Here is a 19,832-nt window from a genome sequence, read left to right as displayed (position 1 = left end):
GAGGAAACGTAATCCTCCTAGAGAGTGAAAATGACCTGCCACAGAAGTGAAACTAGTTAGTGGTGAATTTCCACATAAATCAGGTGTCCCAGCCTGACAGCCCCGGGGACACTTGTAGCCCACAAAAGTATTTGCTTTGGCCCACACATTGTTGCCCCAAACAGTGTTTTAGAGAATTTTTGATTTATTTGCCAACATTTAAAAACCAGGAGATTACACATAAAAATCAAGGTTTCTGGCTTCTCTTGAAATGTTGGAAGATTTGGCAACCCCACATCCTCATTCCCTCGGGGCTGCAGTTAGCTAGCGCTGAAATGCGGCTGCCCCCTTCCGCGGAACCTGCAATCTCCACCACGACCGTCTCACCACTGAGCCTGCATTGTTGTTTTCCTAACTTCATCCCTCTTTGGATATTTATGTTACCAGTCTGACCCTCAGAGCCATTTTTGAGGTTCCTGCATAAAGCTTAAAACAAAAATATCTTCAGCAAAGTAAAAAGGGTGACTTTCACTCCCATCAAAGTGTGAACAGAGTGTATTTTTCTGAAAGCAGTTTTTTAATATGTGGAAGAGATTTTTGGGACCCTGAGGGGCAAATAAAAAGTGCACCCCATTTTGAGAATTCACACCCTCAAAGCTTTGGTTAACAATTGTCAAATGATTTTCTAGAGATACGATTCCACTTTACGGTCTTCCTATCGGTATATGAAAATGCACATTTTCCTTCCACCCTCCACACACTGTATAATCTGAAAATAATAACTTGATATTCAGAAAATAAAATGTATAGTTATAACTTAACATTTATTTGACAGCTAGGGAAAATGAATACTTTTCATATGTCTATTGGCCGTTTTCAGGTGTCCATTTATGAATTTTCTATTTGTCTTTTTCCACTTACATCTTTTCATCTCTTTGGGGTTAGATGTTACTTCGTTATTCAAGTATAAGGGCTCTTCACACGGAAAGGTCCTTAACACTTTGCAGCCTCATAATTTTTCAATTTGTTTTGTTTGCCACTTGTTTTTTCAATTTTTATAGAACTTTGACAGCATGGAAGTTTCTGGGGTTTGTGTTGATTTGTTGGCTTTTGTTTTAATGGTTGTTATCTATGGAATGCTTGGGAAGGCCTCTCTCACCCCAACTGTAAATGGAAAGATACTGGTTTCCTTCTTCTTTTCCCCTTCTCCCTGCCCATATTTCAGGATTACCACAGACAAATGGCTGGGGCCCCAAGACCACTTCTCTGTGTGTGGTCCTAGAATTAAAAAAGTTCTAGACTCCAACCTAAGTCTGTCCAGCACAACCACTGGGTCATGCTGATATCCCTGGCAGAATTCTGTGGCAGACATTTCAAGAAGGGAAGTAAATCCTTAAGATCTGTGATACTTTGAACTAAAATGCTTTAAAATAGTATTTAGTTCCTGCTCTTTGGGCCTGAATTTCCTTCCCTGCTTAGCATCAAAAGAAGTCAGATAGAATTCATTACCAACTTTTATATGAGTTTCTGAAGCAGGGTGGGGAGATTTCTCACTGTGCATACCTTCAAATGTTCGTAGTTGCTAGGGGACTGGGAAGTTAATAAATTAGCCCTAATGAGGAATTTCTTTACATCATACTTGAATTTCTCATCTCTCTCTCCTAAGGCAGAAATACTCTATTGGGAATATAACCCATTCGTAAAACAGAATAGTGGTCCCAAACCATGACAGAAAACTCAACCAACCGGGTCTCTGCATCTGCTGTTTCCTTGAGAGAATCAAGTGGTTTGGGGAAGCAGGAAGGGCTTTGAAATCAGGTAGCTACGAAGTTGAATCCCATTTCGGCCACTACCAAGCTGTATGACCATGGGGGAGTCAATTTCTCAGACCTCCATTTTCTGAAATGTGGATATTAATACACATAATATAACTAAAAGCTATTGAACCACCACTCTGTGCAAGGCACTATTTTAAGCACTTTATATGTGTGAGCTCATTTAATCCTGGCAGTAACTCGGAGATGGGTACTCTTTTTATCCCCACTTTATAGCTGATAAAACTGAGGCACCAAGAGTATCTTGCTCAGAGTCCTAGAGGAGCAGAATGTGCAAGAACAGGTATTTGGACGGCAGCGTCAATGAGCTTAATTTTTGTGAGTGTAAAAATATCCAGGGAAGTGTTTGCTTGATGCATACAGAGAAAGAAGTCACTAAATGTTAGTCCTGTTCTGTCCCTTTGGGTGAGACTCTCTTCTTACCTCGCACGGTTGCAAGCTCCCCATCCTCATGAGCCATGCACTGCATGGCAGTAGCCCCAGCGCATATTGGCATGCTGACCCTCTGCCCCAAAATGGAAGTCGACAGGTCTACTTCGGCAACATTCCGGAGCATCCGTGGATATAGCTTCCATCTAGAATTTAAAAAAAAAAAAAAAAGTTTTAGAATTCTAAAATCATCACCAAAGCTTTGACATTTCATTTTAGTTAGAAAGAGAAAATATCCTTTTATTTCTCCCATTTGGCAAATTATTTTACAAGGTTAAAGAAAAGGGGCATTTTTAATGTTTGTGAAGATGGCAAGTTAGCCATAAGAGAATAACAGATTTCACAAGTTATTGTTCTTAGTGAGGTGTAATTAACATATGGTAGGATTTGACACACGCATGTGGTTGTGTAAGTGCCAAGACAGTCCAGAACAGATCACCATCTTGAAAAATGTCCCCATTTCCTTTTGCAGTGAAACCAATCCCCTAACCACCGCTGATACTTTTTCTGTCCATATACTTTTACTTCACAAGAATATACAAAAGGAATCATATATAATGTAGCATTTTGAGTCTGGCTTCTTTCACTGAAAGCATAGTGCTTTTGAGATTCACCCATGTAGCCAATTCGTCCATCATCGGTTCCTCTTGGTGGATGCATAGTATTCCGCTGTACAGAGGTCCCCCAGTCTGTTTGCCCATTCCCCAGCTAAGAGACATTTGTAACATTTCCAGTTTGAAGCAATTATGAATAAAGCCACTATAAACACTCACTTAAATGTTTTTGTGTGAACATAGCTTTCATTTCACTTCCTCCAAGTCATTCTGAAGATGGTATACAAAAACATGGAAGGCAGATATACTATGTCCAGTTTGTCTTTTTATATATATATACATAACAGACAGTAATTGGAAGTCGACAGTAATTCCTTAGGTAATTACTTTTAAAATTATAATGTGGTTGGGGCGCCTGGGTGGCTCAGTCGTTAAGCGTCTGCCTTCGGCTCAGGTCATGATCCCAGGGTCCTGGGATCGAGCCCCGCATCAGGCTCCCTGCTCCACGGGAAGCCTGCTTCTCCCTCTCCCACTCCCCCTGCTTGTGTTCCCTCTCTCGCTGTGTCTCTCTCTGTCAAATAAATAAATAAAATCTTTAAAAAAAAAAAAAATTATAATGTGGTTTCTTGGAAATCCTTAAACTGAAGTCAGTATTCATTGAAGTATGGTGATGAGGGGAGATAATTTTTTTTAGTTTAATTGAGCATTTTCCTCAAAAAAGTTATTTGGCAGAAACTGGAGTTTTGGCTTGAAGAATTTTTGACTCCTGAACATGATCTTAAATGACTCTTCCTGAAATTCTTTCGTGTTGCAATGAAAATGATCAATAAACCAAGAACCAAAATTTTAAGAGTAAAGTTTACAGGAGAACAAGTTTTCTTCCCTCTTAGCAAAATTTCTATGTCCTATTGGTTCAGGATTATTTCTCTCATTAGTCACTGATTAGAAGGGAAGGAAATACAGCCCTATTTCTAATGAGCACTAAGACAATAAACATGTGTATAAGACCCACATACATACCTAACCAGCCCTCAGCTTTCATTACCTAGATTGAGCTCTGCTTCCAGAGAAATTGAGATTTTTAGTTAATATAGCGAAGTGTGATTTAGAATTGGAGTAACCAAAATAAATCGAACCTCCAAAGTCTTAACTGCAACCGACTTCCTGTAGTGGATGAAGAAATTCTGCCTTCCTGTGGCTTTGGGTCTGTAATCTAACCCTTCTTCACATAATAAAGTAAATACATCCAGCCCTTGAAATGCATAATAAAGAAGTTTTATTGTGCGATTTCTCTGTAATTCCTTTGAACATCATAATTGTCATTATTTTTTGCCACACCATGTGCCTTGCTGCTGGAAGTCTTTTCTTTTGGACTGACCCTGACAACATGCTTCTTTGATCTCCATTTTGGGGTGGAGGAGGCAGAAGCCTTGAAGAGAGTTTTTATTACCAATCATCTCTAAGTGTATTATTAGAATGAGAGAAAAAGGTTTTAATAGCCGTTGGCAGGCTGGCCTTGGAAGGCATTAATATTTACTTAGAGCTGAGGAAACAATGAGCGCTTTTACAAAGGGCACACACAGAGCTGCAGGGCATCGGCTGTGTGTGTGTGTGTGTGTGTGAGAAAGAGAGAGAGAGAGAGAGAGAGAAAGGACATTGTTTAATGTTCAGTTCCTACATAGAAGGCAAGGCTCAGTCCTTCTATCTCCAAGCAGTAGCTTTACGCTTGTCCACGTGGTGGCGCAGTCCCTTTAATAACTGTGTGTTCTCCGCCCCCCCAACACTACTTTCTGTTCTGAGGGTGACACTACAGAGACTCACCAACCAGTGCACGAAATGCAATTTTCACACAAAATTAGGTAAGAACAATGGAGTGGAAAGTGTGGGCTCTCCAAAAAGTTCTCCACATTTTGATATTTTCTGAAGAGCCATTACAACTAACCTTGTCAGGTAATTCTAATAGCTTTCCAAATCCCACCTAACCCCACCCCCAATTTAAATGATTTTTTCCACAATCTTACATAAAATCGCAGCCGACTATAACCTTGGACTGTGCTCTTATAGGACCTCCACTTTGGAAAAAAGATATGAAGATCGGCAAAACAATTCAACCAATTGAATAATAAACCTCTTTCAAAGGATGGAAAATAAGATGCCTGAGCAATGGAAGTGGGGTAGAAGGGGCGATCCTTTCTTAGGGCTTTTGACCCACTCACATCCAACAAAAGTCTCACATTTAATTTTACAAAAAAATCTGGTGATGTCCACACTCTCCATGATGGGTTACTCTATTTGAAGGAAGACACTGAACACCCAGCTTTAAAGTCATGTGCTGTTACTGAATCCCATCAACTGAACACAGTGAATTAATGTTTCATAAGTCCTGTAAGACGATCTTATTGCATCCCAATTTCTCCACATTAATTTTTTACTCTAAGCATTTACATCAAATGAAATATATGTAAATACATATATCAAATATATAAAATAGCACAATTTTTGTAATCTCATTTTTTACCTTTCATTCTTAATATCGTGAGATCTTGAAAACATTTAATTGGATCACTCTCAACCTCTGAGGTATTGCGGTAAAGGAGTAAGGAGGGAAGGGATCTAAGTCTGAAGAAAACACTGCATAGCAAGCATATTTAAATAGTCAAGCCAGTTTTTGAATGCCTTGGTGTGTAAATGGGTTTTGGAAGGCCTGTGACCCTCCTGACAAGGTGTATAGTTGTGCTTGTGTGTGTGTGTGTGTGTGTGTGCACGTGCGTGTATAGATTTGCCAACACTTGTCTGGATGAAGAAGCCACAGCTCTGAGGTCCAAGATAGAAAGAGGAAGCAGAGGAGAAAGGGAGGACAAAGAAGAGGATAGGAGGAGGAGGAGGACAGAACAGAGCTGGGATGTGAGACCTTTTTCCACATGAATCTTCAAAAAGAAGAGGCAGTTAGCTACTTTGCATAACGCAAGAGCAAAAAGCAGCTTACTCTACTCAGCTGTCATGGAAACCATCTTGTGGCGTTTACACCTATGAGGAGAATACTTAAAATGCCGCAGGTGAGTTTAGACTGCTTCTCAAATATTTTTTTTTTTTAAAGGTTTTATTTATTTGACAGAGAGAAAGACAGCCAGAGAGGGAACACAAGCAGGGGGAGTGGGAGAGGGAGAAGCAGGCTTCCCGTGGAGCAGGGAGCCCGATGCGGGGCTTGATCCCAGGACCCTGGTATCATGACCTGAGCCGAAGGCAGACGCTTAACGACTGAGCCACCCAGGTGCCCCTGCTTCTCAAATATTAAAGTGAGAGAATGTTACCACTTGTCCATCTGTTATTTAAAAGAAAATCATGCCATTTTCAGTGTGAGGAAAGAAAGGAGCTTCATTTTCTAATATCATCGGGACTTCTAGATGCCCCAAATTGTAGAATTAGTTTCCACTAATGATAATTTCACAAGAAGCCACAAAGTGTGGACCATGATTGAGAAGGATACACTAAGTTCATTTGTAGGAGAAATAATGTACTGTGTTGTTCTTTGTTTTTTTTTTTTAACCCCAATCAGGTCAGGCCAAGCAAAATGTAGCAAGCTGACATCTGCTGTTCGCTTCATGTTCCCAATAGGAAATTATGCTCTTCAGTCTGGTTCCATCTATTTGACTTTATTTGTCCTTTTGCATTTTATTTTATTTTATTTTATTTTATTTTATTTTACTTTATTTTTATTATTTTTTGGTTACAATAACATCAGAGTCCCAAGTCTTACCCCAGAAATGTTTACAAGCAACTGCGAGGTCACATAAGTAAGCCAGGTCCCCAGAACTTCAAACCGCGGTTGTCAGAGAGGAGCACAGAGATAACAGCGGTCACCGTGAATGACACTTTGTTGTGCTTGTGGGAGGGGGAGGCGGATACCTTTCATAAATGTCTTTAAAATGCCCTGACACTGTGTCACAACGGGTTATCTGAGGTTTGGTTGTTTTGCAGTCTTCATTTGAATCAGAATGAGAGAACTCAGATTGATTTGCTTCATCCCATCAGCCCAAAGCCCCCAGGACCCTGGCAGGAAATCTATTCTGAGCTCTACATCATCAGCTCAATGCTAGAAGGTGAGGAATGAAGGGTCACAGGCAGTTACACGACAAAAGAGAAATTGAAGTAGGCGATGGCCCCTAACGTTTGTTGCAATATAAAAACTCCTCAAGCAGTTGATAATAGCATCAGCCGACGTCCAGAGTTGATTAATCCCCATTTTTTCCCTTTCAAGCTGAACAAAAGAGAAAGGTCAAGCTTCATGGAAAGGATGGCATTGCAAACTTGTTCTCATGATCTGTGTTCTGTCCTGAAGTTACTTAGTACATGCATAGCCCGGGAGTATTCAACTGGAGTACCATGTGACCCGCACAAGCACGAGGCACTCCTCCCCCCACAAACTGGGAGTCAACACTGTCTTCTACGCCTCACAAAGTTTCTAGAATTTCCCGGCTGCAGAGGTGTCTGTATTTGCTGCAGCCCTTTGCTCCCTCTTTAAGGCCTCTACTGGGTACATTCTGGGGACACTTTGCATCTATTCAACCCACCAGCGTTATGGAGGTCAAAGATCAATGTGAAGGTAAGCTCCCATGAATAGAACTTTGTCTGGTTCATTGCTCTATCTTCGGCACATAGTACAGAGTCTAGCCCACAGAGATTCCTAATAAATGTGAGTTAATTAACTAAGTAGCATGAGGTGAAGGGGGTTGAAGGGTGGGTCAGGAAATAGGTGGTCACCTGAGCATTATGACCTGAGAAATTCAACGTGACACCAACCTGTCAGAGGCCTGAGATTTCCTTGGTTAAAATGACCTATTTGGGTTAAAGTGTTGTTTTCAGGAGACTAGTAAGAGGTAAGCCATATTACCTGATGAATAGAACCACTATGGGCCTAGGAAGGGACATCTTCCAAGAGCAGAAAACTTTGAAGAGGCCCAAAACATTAAATGATTGAAAAAAGATCATACAGAATTTTAAGCCCCTCCGTTCTTAGTCAATTTTTCCTTTTCTTCCTCTTCCCGAATTTGTGAAGCTCATGTGGGTTCCAGGGAAGATCGGAGACAAAGTCAAGGCTTATGAAAGTTTGGGTGGGGGAATCCCATCCTTCACCCCATTCTCAGGTTCCTGGGGGGTGCATTGGTGCTGCTTGCCAGGGACCACTTTTGTTAGAATAATCTCCTCTCTCCTAATGTACATATAGAAAAGTGATTTCTGAGAGATTTTTCTCTAGACTGACGAAGCCAAGAAAGAAGGCAGAGTCTTTCCTCTGGATATTTTCTTCCTTTTTTCTTTAATTTATCACCATCAATGAACACCCGCAATATTCGCTGGCTTTTCTAAAGGCTATGATGTAAGATGGATGAGCCTGAAATCGTATAGTGTACCGAGGGCTCTCCTCCCCTACCCCAGCAAATAAACCATTTCATAACTGCTGAGAGAAAAACACTCCTCTAAAGTTATTTTGTTTCTTATTTTTATTACAAAGAGAAAACATAAACCATGACACCCACCATGTTGTGCTTTAAAATATGAAAGGCAAGGAAAACTAATTTGGGAATAGAGGTAGGTGAATCACTTTGGATGAGGGATGAAATAGCCAAGTTGAAAGATTAATGCTATGGAGACAAATTGAAATCTAAAGTGAAAGTTTAGACAACAGTAATCAAAATGAATGATAATGGAAAGGCGGCAGGATGGGAACATTTGAGGCAACAATCTGATCTGGTTCAACCAGATACGATGGCTTTCTTGCACTTAATGCTAACTGCTTCCTACACCATGAGCTATGACCCTCCCTCTTATACTCAGAGAAAAAGAATAGAGAGTCATCAGAATGCATCACTATTTTTATACACAGTTAAATTAAGTATCCACATAATTCCATGTGAGGCAAATTAGGGTTGGTTTTGTCAGTCAATTGTTTGAGATTCCCAGGCTTGGGATATTTTTAAAACAATTTAATAGCCCAAGACTTCTCATGGCCCCAAGAGTTTTTTATCTCTCTACTAAGCATCCATCTAGACAAATAATTTCACATCATCAACATTAAAACTTGGATATCTTATTTTGGTACGATGTCCTCATATAATTTTAAAATTATAAATAAATTTTCTTACCTGGAAAATGCCGCAACATTATCAGCCAACGTTTCCTGGTCATTTGCCCCGGAAATATAATAGTCATATATAGACTTCGGAAGTATTGATTTAGCATGTTGTTCATAATCGCTGATACAAACTAACCGCGTAAACATTTTCACAGGTTACTGTCACCCCAGGTTTGGGGGGTTTTTTCCCTGCCTAGGCTTCTACATCCTGATAATTCCACTATTTGTCAATTATTAATAGACTTTTTCCAAAGTTCAGATTTACTTCTCTGTTGCTTACATTAAGTGAGCAAATATATGCTTAGATTTTGCAATTTCACTTGCATCTGTCTGCCAAAGAACAGCTACACCTAAGCCGTGAGAAGGTGGGCTTGGGGAGGCAAGAGAAGGGGATTAGTTGTCTGTCACATCAAAAATTTAGGACGTAGAGAAGTACTTGCATGAATCCACTCTTGGCTCAGTTCTGGCTAAGGCTGCTTCTTCTGCACGGTATGTGCGTTTGCTTGAAACCCCGAATGGGCTGCCCACTCATTTTTCTTCCACATTTGGACCATGAACATATCATGTGACAGAGAGCTTATGGAATGAATGAGGCATCCAGTAAAAGCGGGGTCTCTATATAATATAAAATTCAGCTGATTATAAACATTTGGCTTTAACAAGGAACATTAAGCCCAAATTTACAGCTTATTCTTAAAGAGTCTTGTCTCACTCTGGGGAGAATATAGGGAGGTGCCATTCCAAAGACCTTGTGGTCTCAATCTAAAATTTCACTCAATCATGGAACACTTGGGGGAAGACTTGTATTATTAAGACATGATTCACAAAGCAATGGCTTTGACATCAGTCAGACCTGGGTTTCAGTCTAGGAGCCTCCACTTGAAGCTGCTCACCAGCCATTCGGCAGCTGAATTCTAACTGCCTACCTCTGTACGAGAATGTTCTCTTCAACTTGGACCCTGCTTGTCCATCCACTTGGCAGACCACAGTGCTAAGGAGTCAATGCTCCAGGGGACAGCCCTCCATCAAGTCCTCAACCAAGGACTCAAGGGAGTTGGTGCATAAATACGCCAAATCCCCCACTTCCCTAGTTCTCTCTTGCCACCTTCAGGTGCCCGCAGTGTTAGCTGGTTGGTAACCCAACCTGCGGGTTAGCTGCCTTCCCTTCCGATCTCACTTTCCTACCCTTTAATCAAAAAGCTTTAAGCTGTCAGGATTGGCATTGAATTAAACACAGGTTTATTCCAAAAGTTCACAAATGCTTACTTTTTTGCATCAGTGTGATAATAGGTAAAATGACATTAATATTGCTATTGGAATGTAAATATCTGTTAAAATATTCAGGGAATCTTAAAAGAAATAACTCAGTTTTACAGTTACCGAAATCACTGAGAAAGCTGATCTAAGGAATCTTAATTCTGTGGAGAACTAATTCAAAATTTGCAGATTAAAGCATGACATTTTCATTTGCAACTTTCATAATTGTTAAAACTGTCAGCACCTTGCAACTAATGTAATTTTGGTGCAGAGGCAACTTAATATTCTGTAATGAACCTTAAGCAGACCAAGTTCTGGTGAAACTAAGGAAGATAATAAGGCCCAGTGCTTCTCATAATGTGGCCCTGGACCAGCAGGACCAGCAGCGGCAGCCTCACCTGGTAACTTGTTAGAAACGCAAATTCTCAGGCCCCCACCCCAGTCCTGCCGAATCAGAAATTCTACAGCTATTGTACCGTAACAAGCCTTCCAAGTGACTCTGGATGCACAAGATTGTGTGAGAACCACTGCTTTGGCAAGATGGAGAATAAAGGAAGATTTTGTTTTTAAAGGCCTGAACGAAAACAAAAAAATCCACTCTCATTCTATGCAATGGCAGCCTGGCAGCTGATTTGGAGTACCACGTTCATGAATAAACTATAGTCCCCACTTTGCTTAATTAATCTCTTGGTGGAAAGAGCTAAAAGAAGTGGTTGGAGCTTAGAAAGCTTTTGTTAATTTGTGATAACTACATTGTTTCAATACCTTACATTCTCTGAGAGACACACACTCCTCTCTAAGCCTCTGTGAAGTGAGATGCTGAGGGTAGAAGGTGACAAAACAAATTCAGTCTTTGTTCAAGGTGTGACAGGCTGCACTTGCCCACGTGATACCCCCCTTCCCCCCCAGTCTGGGGTCAGGACTATAAATGCCATCGTAATAGCACCTGCTGGATTTGGGCAGTCTCGTTCACAATGGCCAAAAGATAGGGATTTTTTTTTCCTTGTACTAGACTCAGTGAAATCTTAATGTTCTTCCAGCTCTTCAGACTATCCCAGTAAAATGTGCAGCAGAACCATGCTCACCATCTCTACAACCCTTGGACACCTTCCAAATCATGCGGATCTTTTCTGCCTTCATTTCAAGGACAACTGCCTGAGCTGTAAAAAAGCGCCATATCCTCAACTGGGTCTTCACTCAGACAGAGGTCTTAAGGTGTGATTTAGACGATTGCTTGGAGAACGTCTTATTTCCTGTTTTTATCCTTTTTAGAGGCATTTCATCTTCCCTGAGGTGTAGGATTGGTGCAATCTCGGCCCCTCCACTACTTCTAGGCCCCAGGAGGGGCCGTGTTGGTGGCATCACAGGCAGCAATGCCGGCAAGAAACCAACCTGCCAGGAGGGCTGGAGAGAGTGCCTCTCACGACGGCAGAAACTATTTCATGGCGGTTGTACTTTGTGTTCTCCTGCCTACTAATGAGTTCGATAATCTTTTATAAGCATATTCATTGGCCTTTTATTTTTCTACTTTGTGAAACGTCTGCTTGTGTCTTTGGCAATTTTTTTTTTTGTATTAGATTTGTTATTGTGACCTAGTGGCAGAATTTCTTTATATACTTTGGAGACAGATCCTTTGTGGGTGTACGTATATAAGGTACATTTTTACTAAGTTCTTGGCTTTCTTTCCTACGGGAAGATGCCAATGTCAGTAACAAAGCTGTGTGATGGAAAGAACGTGGTTAGATATTCTCCAGTTCCTTTCTTTTTCTTCCTGCTTCACACTTTCTCTACACCCTTCCCTTCTCTCTTTCTTGATCTGTGTCATCTTCCACTCAGTTTCCTTTGTTGTCTTCTTCTTCTTCCCCTTCTTCCCCTTCTCCACTTCTTCCTCCTTCTCTTCCTCCTCCGTCTTCTTCCTCTTCCTCCTCTTCCTCTTCTTCTTCCTCTTCTCCTTCCTATTATTCTCCTTCCACTACCTCTTCTTCTTTTCTTCCCGTTCTTCCTCCTCCTCATTCTCTTATTATTATCCCTCTTTTATTTTTCTCTCCTTGTTCTAATTAGAGACGATTCCTAAACAGGCAAGTTACCTAGAGCTAGGTGGATTTTTTTTTGGGGGGGGGTTCATCCACTAAATGTGTTACCCCTTGAGGTCCTGGTTTTGAGCTGGGATGAAAGGGTGTGCAATCATTAGAAACTTTTGGAAAAGTTTCCTCTTTCATGCTATGCAGGAGGGCTGACCTTGCAAGCAGTCATATGGGGGCGGTCTGAAGATGGAAGTGAGGGGTGTGAAGATTTTACTTGTGCTTCTCTATTGCCCTGAGTCAACACCCTTTTGAGTGTCCACATTTTAAGTGGCATGGTTTGTTTGCTGTTCCCCAAGGTCCATGGGGTTCTTAAAATAGAGCTCCAATACAGGGATCAACATATACCTTTGGGGCATAAGTTGCTCTGCTTACTTCTCTGGGATCTTGCTTTCACCCAATATTTGGTCTGTTTATTCCTGATTATTTTATGAACATTTTTATACCATTAGAAATACCTGGATTATATTTAAAATAACTATAAATTATTTCCAGCAGGATGATTGAATTGACATGTTTTAGATCACTTAGTTAGTAGGAACCTGGGTGACAACTCATTTAACTACTAACTGGTAATCATGAATTATTAGGTCAGTTTTGTTTTTCCTACTTTACCTGGTCCAGGATGTGGAAACAGGGACTCCCCTCCCCTCCCTTCCCACCCCCCACCCCCTGACTCACCACCACTATCCTTTCACTGAGGGTGTGGCCCTTCAGGTTCCTATCTTAAAATGGGAGTCTCCGTGGCTCTGTGGCTTCACAGCTCCGTGGCTATTTGTCTCCTCACCCTGCACACTCAGACTCTCAGTGGACAGAGCTTCGCAGATGTCCTTTGGACAACCTTCAGCTTCAGTGTTGTTTACCAGACTGTTGGGCTTTTGCTTGGCTTTGAGTTTTTATCTTTGTGCTTGTTTTTGTGTTTGTTTACTTGTTTGGCTTCTCAAGGATATCCATTACTTTTTTGCCATTTCAGCAACACATTGTAAAATATGCTTTTAATATTTTCTCATATCTATAGGTGTTTTGTGAAAGACTTTTTCTTTAGAAAACCAAATCCACAGTATTTTCAAAAGCCGGAGTCTATGTTTTTTCTTTAATTATGGGTCTTTTATTGTACAGAAATTTAAATTTTATAATGTAATCAAATTTTTCATTAGTTTTACTGATGGTTTGGGCTCTTTAGTCTCATTTACAAAACTCCCCTAGAGGTCATCAAAGCATTCTCCTGTATTTTCTTCCATCTGGAATTGATCTTTGTGCACTGAGCTTGTCATTACTGCTCTTTGGCCAGTAGGTCTCTTTGTCTTCTAAGCCCATCTTGGGATTGCATGACCTGAAATGTCCTGGTGCAGTTGGGCCGCTAAGACCTGTTCTGGCCAAGGAATCATGGGTGGAAGTATAGTTTATCAACTGAGAATTTAATTGTTAACTGAGACCCTCTGGGACTACCTTTTCCTTTGCCACAGTAACTACGAATATTCCAAATTCCATCAGCCTGAGTTCCCAAATGTGAGTATCATACAGCATAACCTCCAGGCAGACCAAAATGACTACGTAGTGTGAGCAAGAATAAGCTTTTGTTGTTTTAAGATACTGAAACTTTGAAGTTTTTATTGCTGCAGTATAATCCAACACACTCTGACAAACTTAAACCATAGAATTAGAGAAAGAGTCACCAAAAAAGAAAAGAAAATTAAGTATTTGGTTAGGGTGAGTGGTAGGAAACCTGTTGAAGGGAAAAAGGATTAAAATTCATGTCATGCAGTGGCAAAGCCATTATTATTCATGTCATTTGCAGTAACTCGGAGGCAGATTATGTACTTAATGAACATGTACTATTAAGAGAAGGAGTTGGAAAGCACAATTTGCAACATGAATTGGCTACTATTGGCAGCATTGGGTGAATTATTACAAGAAAAATAAATAAACTCACAAAGGCTTGACTGCATTATAGACAGGGGGGAAAAAGATTCTCCAGTGGAAAAACACAAAAGAGTCTCCAAAGAGAGAGTTCAGAAATTTGGGGATTTGAAAAGCTTGGAGAGGCTAGTGGTTCCCAAACCCTGTCAATAAAATATAAAATTTAAAAGACGTTTGTGTATAAAGGCCAGTTCAAATTTAGTTCCGTGCAAGGATCAAATCTAGGACACTGTCCTCACGTTCCTTATTAATACAACTGAATATGTTAATCCATTTCAGAGCAAGACCCAAATAAGAATATGATACTCAATAAATCTTTTCATATGAATAAGACAGCTTGGGGAAAAGAGTAAAATCATGTGGCTGATATACCCAAGGTATGCTGCTCCAGATATCCAATGCTGCATGGCAAACCATTCCAAATTTAGTGACACAAGGCAAGATCCATTTTGTTATGCTCATGGATTCTGTACGTAAGGAATTTGGACAAGGCAAGCAAGGATGGTTTTACTCTGTTCTGTGCTGTGGGATTCAGTTGTATGACATGAATGGATGGGGTTAGAATCATCTAGAGGCTAATCATTCACGTATCTAACACCTTTGCTGGGATGTCTCAAAGGCTAGGGTCAGCTGGGACTGTCATCCAGAGCATCTGCTACACGAAGTTTCTTCACGTTGTTAGGACTTCCTCACAGCGTGGTAGCCTCAGGTGACTGGACTTCTTACATGATAGCTTAGCACTCCAAGAGTGAATGTGCTAGCAAATAAGGCATAAGCTACATAACTTTAATGACCCAGCATCAGCAGCCATGTAGCATCACTTCCTCTGCTTTTGGTCAAAGCAGTCTCAAGTCTACCCAGACTCAAAGGGATGGAGACAGAAACTTCAACTCTTAATGAAATGACTGTCTAAGAACTTGTGGCCACATTTTAATCAACATATACACACAATGAGGTCAAAAGAGATAGAACAGCATAGGGGGAAGAAAGTAAAGAAATGCTTCCTCTTAACTAGCAGGAATCCCTTCCTGAAAGTCAGAAATTCTGCATGAAAATAAAAATTGGAAGTCTACTTCCTATTATTTAAGTGGGGAAAATTTATGATACAATAAATGTCAACATTCAATCCTCAACTAATTTCCTAAAAGACAGAGTAGGACATCTATCTGTAAGTTCTAAGCTATGTCAGGATATAAAATGCTTAAAACATCATTTCCGATGATCAAACAATTTAAAATGTTGTTAAACAATTACTTCGTCTTCTCTAAGAAGGCCACACATCCCTGCAGACCCTCAGCACACGTTTCAAAGCATCCGCATGTGTTTCTGCCCTTTAACAAATGGTAATCAGAATGTAATGCAAGACTTACCCACATAATTTTATTTAAAATGTTCAGTTGCATTTGGGGGATAAAAATATACATTTTGACTTAGGAAAATTGTTCAAATAAAAAATTGAAATTATGTGTGTTTTAATTGTGAATATTAAGAACCAAAATGTGTTGTATCAAAAAGCAAGAGAGGACTTCAAAACTGCTATAGAGAAATGCCCACAGAAGGCACTCATTCTTCCTCCTTTATAGTGGTTATTCTGTTCCTGTTTTGTCTCTATACACTGTGTAGGATGGTGCTTTGTGATCTTTTATCACAATCACCTGGGGATTAACCATAAGTTCCTAGACTCATAACTAGCATTTCTGATTTCTGAGGTCTGAGAATTTGCATCTCAAATATTTGATAATGCTGGCCCACAATTTGAAGAATTCTTCTACAGAAGCTAGGAAACATTTTTTTTTTTAAGGTTATAAGTCTCCAGATAAAGAGAAGCCACATTCTGACCCAATGCAGAGACCCTACACATCATCTCTGATCTCAAAACTCCCACCCATCGAGGAGTGGGGAGCCTGGGCTCTGAGCTGAATGCCATTTTATTAAAGGAGATTTTCTATTCCTCTCTTATGGGGAAGGAATGAGTTCATTTTGCTTTAGGGGGCAAAGTGGGCCAAATATTTGATTTAACAGATACATCCAGTTCCTCCCTTCAAGGTTCATCATGGTGATAGTGCAGGTTTAGATTCCCTTGGGGAGGAGGTCCGCTAGTTCTGGAACATAGGATTAGCTCTAGTCAATGAATTGTTCATGGAAGTGATGACTGTCAGTTTGGGGTGGAAACATTTAATCACCCATGTAAGACCCTCCTTACCTCTTTTCCTTGTCACATCAGCCAGCGAAGTTCTAACAGTGGCTGCTTTGTCAAGCTGGCTCATGGACTTAAGGCAACGAAGAGCCCCAGGCAACACATAATGGGAACACGGTGTGATCACAAATTATACCGTTGTTGCTCTACGTCGTATACCGCATCCCAATCTTATGGATATATATAGGTAGGAATTAATTTATGTTTTCAAATAACTAATCAGTTGTCTCACTGTCACTTATCAATAGCTGATCTTTCTCCACTCTCAATAATATTCTGTAAGACAGAATATGTCATACTATGCATATAACCTAAAACTTATTCTTTTTTTAAAAAAGATTTTATTTGTTTTAGAGAAAGAGCGTGCGTGGGCGGGATGAGGTGCAGAGGGGGAGGGAGAGGGAAGGAAAAGAATCTCAAGCGGACTCCTGGGCGGGGAGCCCGAGGCAGGGCTGATCCCATGACCCTGAGATCATGACCTGAGCTAAAACCAAGAGTTAGATGCTTAACCGATTGAGCCATCCATACACCCCTAAAACTTGTTCTTTTGATTAACAAAAAACTAACTTGGGGTGCCTGGGTGGCTCAGTCGGTTAAGCGTCTGCCTTTGGCTCCGGTCATGATCCCAGGGTCCTGGGATCGAGTCCGACATCGGGCTCCCTGCTCAGCGGGGAGTCTGCTTCTCCCTCAGCAACCCCCTCCCCACTCGTGCTCTCTCTCTCTCTCTCAAATAAATAAATAAAATCTTAAAAAAAAAACTAATTTTATGCCACAAGTTTTTTCTGTAGCTGTAAAGATATTCCCAAGGTCAATGATGAAACAAGATGGATAGTAAGCGCTAGCAATTATGCTCTCCGTAAGCAGTGTACAGAAAGGTAAGCCAGCAATCTCTGGAGGGCACAGTTCTTAAAACACAGCAGCATGGGGGCTCCTGGGTGGCTCAGTCGTTAAGCATCTGCCTTTGGCTCAGGTCATGATCCCAGGGTCCTGGGATCGAGCCCCACATTGGGCTCCCTGCTCAGCGGGAAGCCTGCTTCTCCCTCTCCCACTCCCTCTGCTTGTGTTCCCTCTCTCGCTGTGTCTCTCTGTCAAATAAATAAATGAAATCTTTAAAAAAAAAAATATAGCAGCATGAGGAAGCGGTGAACGAGAGCAGACTGGCTAATAATGAGATGTCATGCTCTCTGATTTAGAGATTAAGAATCAGAATCGAAATGACCTGAACCAGTGCAGTTTTGTTTAAACTATCGTCTTGTTCTAGGAGAAAAAGCTCTGGATATTGAAAACACGACGTAATTTCTGCAAGGAGATAATTTGAAGCCAGACAGGAATGAAAGCTCTACCTACAAGCCCATGCTGAAAGGAGATTGCTGCACTTAGACTTGCATCCTGGAATAGAGTCTCATTCTGCAGGCACCTTGTCTAGAGGGTGAGACTGAGATGCCGGCAGTCCTCCTGCACCTGTTCAACTCTATGACTCTTAAGAGTGTTCCTGATAAATATTAATTAAGCATGCTTCATGTAAATCATTCCCAGTCACTAAAGGCTGAAAGTCACAAATCCGTGTACATGTCAAATGAAAAACTCCTGTTAGCATATTTGACAACTGGAAAATTGTTGGGGCCAACATCTTTTGGAAATTGCTAAAATGAGAGAATATTTTTACAAGAAATGTGTGTGGGAACCATGCAAATTTATTAAAAGCAAATGGATTTGGGGAAAGGAGCAGATTGAACGAATTTCCAACCTTCCTTCCTCGTTTTGTTGATAGTGGTAAGGGTGATGGATTTTTTAAAAAAATAATAATGACCCAATTTTTAAAAAGAATTATAAAGTGCTTTTGTATATTTTGATACTTCAACTCCGTAGGCTCTTCAACTCAATATTGCTGGCAATAACCCTTGGGGCAGGGTAGTCGCCCATCCACAAAGGACAGCATAGGAAGAAAGAACATTTGACTTCTAACATATTACTAGTGAGGAAATAGTTTGGCAGAAATGTCATGTCTCCTATCTGCTTTGGGATCGGGTACAGAACGGTGCAGTGTGAGGTTTCAGGCCAACATAGGTTAGTTACACGAGGATTGATTCTCAGCTTTTTCAAACTCTACTGGAAGTCATACATTGACCCATTAGGCTTTAGAAGCTACAATAATATAGTCTCTTTGCTTTTCACTATAAATATATTTGCTCAATATAATATTATATTGATGTGTATTGTATATCATCTACTATATTAACATGCATCATATGATATTATTTTATATAATATATATTATATAATATATAATATATATATTATTATGATAAACTTGTTGATCAAAAGTTATACAGATCTTAGGCTAAGGCAAAATTGGAAAACATTAATGATTACTTATGAAAGGCAATTTCTTTGTGGCAGTTACTTCTCTAGAAACACTGGGTCCCAGTGTGAAGGGGGCTAGAAAGAATCGATGAGGCCCCCTTTCCTCGGTTGCACAAAACCGGAAGTACTACACTGCTCTGTGTGGACAGTGGTTCAGCAATATCCTCCACTGTAATTCCACTTTTGGTACAGCACCAAGTAGTATTTGTTAATTAATATTAAATACAGGTGCCACAGGGACCTTTCAAGTATTTCTCTTTTTTAAAAAAAAGAATTTATTTATTTATTTGAGAGAGAGAGTGAATGAGAGGGAGAGAGAGAGCACGAGAGGGGGGAGAGTCAGAGGGAGACCCCCCTGAGTGGGGAGCCAGACATGGGGCTCGATCCCAGGACCCTGGGTTCATGACCTGAGCCGAAGGCAGATGCTTAACCGGCTGAGCCACCCAGGTGCCTCTATTTGTCTCTTGCTTATCAAAATTTACATGGTCAGGTTCTAGGAAACAGAAACGATGGGTAAATTTCATATCAGTACACTGTGCTGCCCAAGTGGTATGTGCTCTATGTGTTGAAAGAAAAACCTACCACCACCTTTCACCTTCCCCACGGCCTTCCCTTTTAAATACTCCTCTAGGGAAGATAACTCAGCTGCTGGATCCATTCTTTGCCGTCCCTACCTTTTCTCCTCTATTCTGCTTAGAAGTCTCCAGCAGCTTGGGCGCCTGGGTGGCTGAGTCAGTTGAGTGTCTGCCTTGGGAGTCCTGGGATCGAGCCCTGTGTGGGGCTCCCTGCTCAGCAGGGGAGTCTGCTTCTCTGTCTGCCCCTTCCCCACTTGTCCTCTCTCTCTCTCAAATAAATAAATAAAATGTTTAAAAAAAAAAAAAAAGGCTCCAGCAGTCATCTGGGGACAATGAGGTAACCCAAGGATGAAGACCAGAGCTAAAGGTGGCAGGGCAGAAAGAGGCAAGGAACCTGGGTCCTGAGGCCCACAGAGCCACCATGCCAATGCTAAACCATCTGCTTCCCAATGTCCTTCATATAATAGAACATAACTCTTTATCTTATTTAAGTTCTTTATATGCGGGGTAT

General features: G+C 40.8%; 1 protein-coding gene and 1 long non-coding RNA gene across 2 annotated transcripts in view; one reads left to right on the top strand and one right to left on the bottom strand.

The window, feature by feature from the left end:
• Positions 1-9,081, bottom strand: part of HAO1 (hydroxyacid oxidase 1) — a 48,923-nt gene extending 39,842 nt beyond the window's left edge. Inside the window, exons 1-2 of the mRNA XM_036122367.2 lie at positions 8,938-9,081; positions 2,238-2,389 (exon numbers count right to left, since the gene is read on the bottom strand). Of these exons, the coding sequence (XP_035978260.1) occupies positions 2,238-2,389; positions 8,938-9,074 (289 nt within the window). The 5' untranslated portion in view covers positions 9,075-9,081. The remainder of the gene's footprint in view (positions 1-2,237; positions 2,390-8,937) is intronic.
• On the top strand, positions 7,281-18,186 carry LOC118554642 (uncharacterized). Its single transcript, XR_013441955.1, has 3 exons — positions 7,281-7,400; positions 17,171-17,257; positions 17,644-18,186. It is a non-coding gene; the product is annotated as an uncharacterized LOC118554642 (long non-coding RNA).
• Positions 18,187-19,832: the final 1,646 nt, after the last annotated feature.

This window comes from Halichoerus grypus, chromosome 10, assembly GCF_964656455.1.
Source record: "Halichoerus grypus chromosome 10, mHalGry1.hap1.1, whole genome shotgun sequence".
Lineage (NCBI taxonomy): Eukaryota > Metazoa > Chordata > Mammalia > Carnivora > Phocidae > Halichoerus > Halichoerus grypus.
The sequence above is the reverse complement of the archived record's forward strand: the minus strand, read 5'-3'. Positions and strand labels throughout refer to the sequence as shown.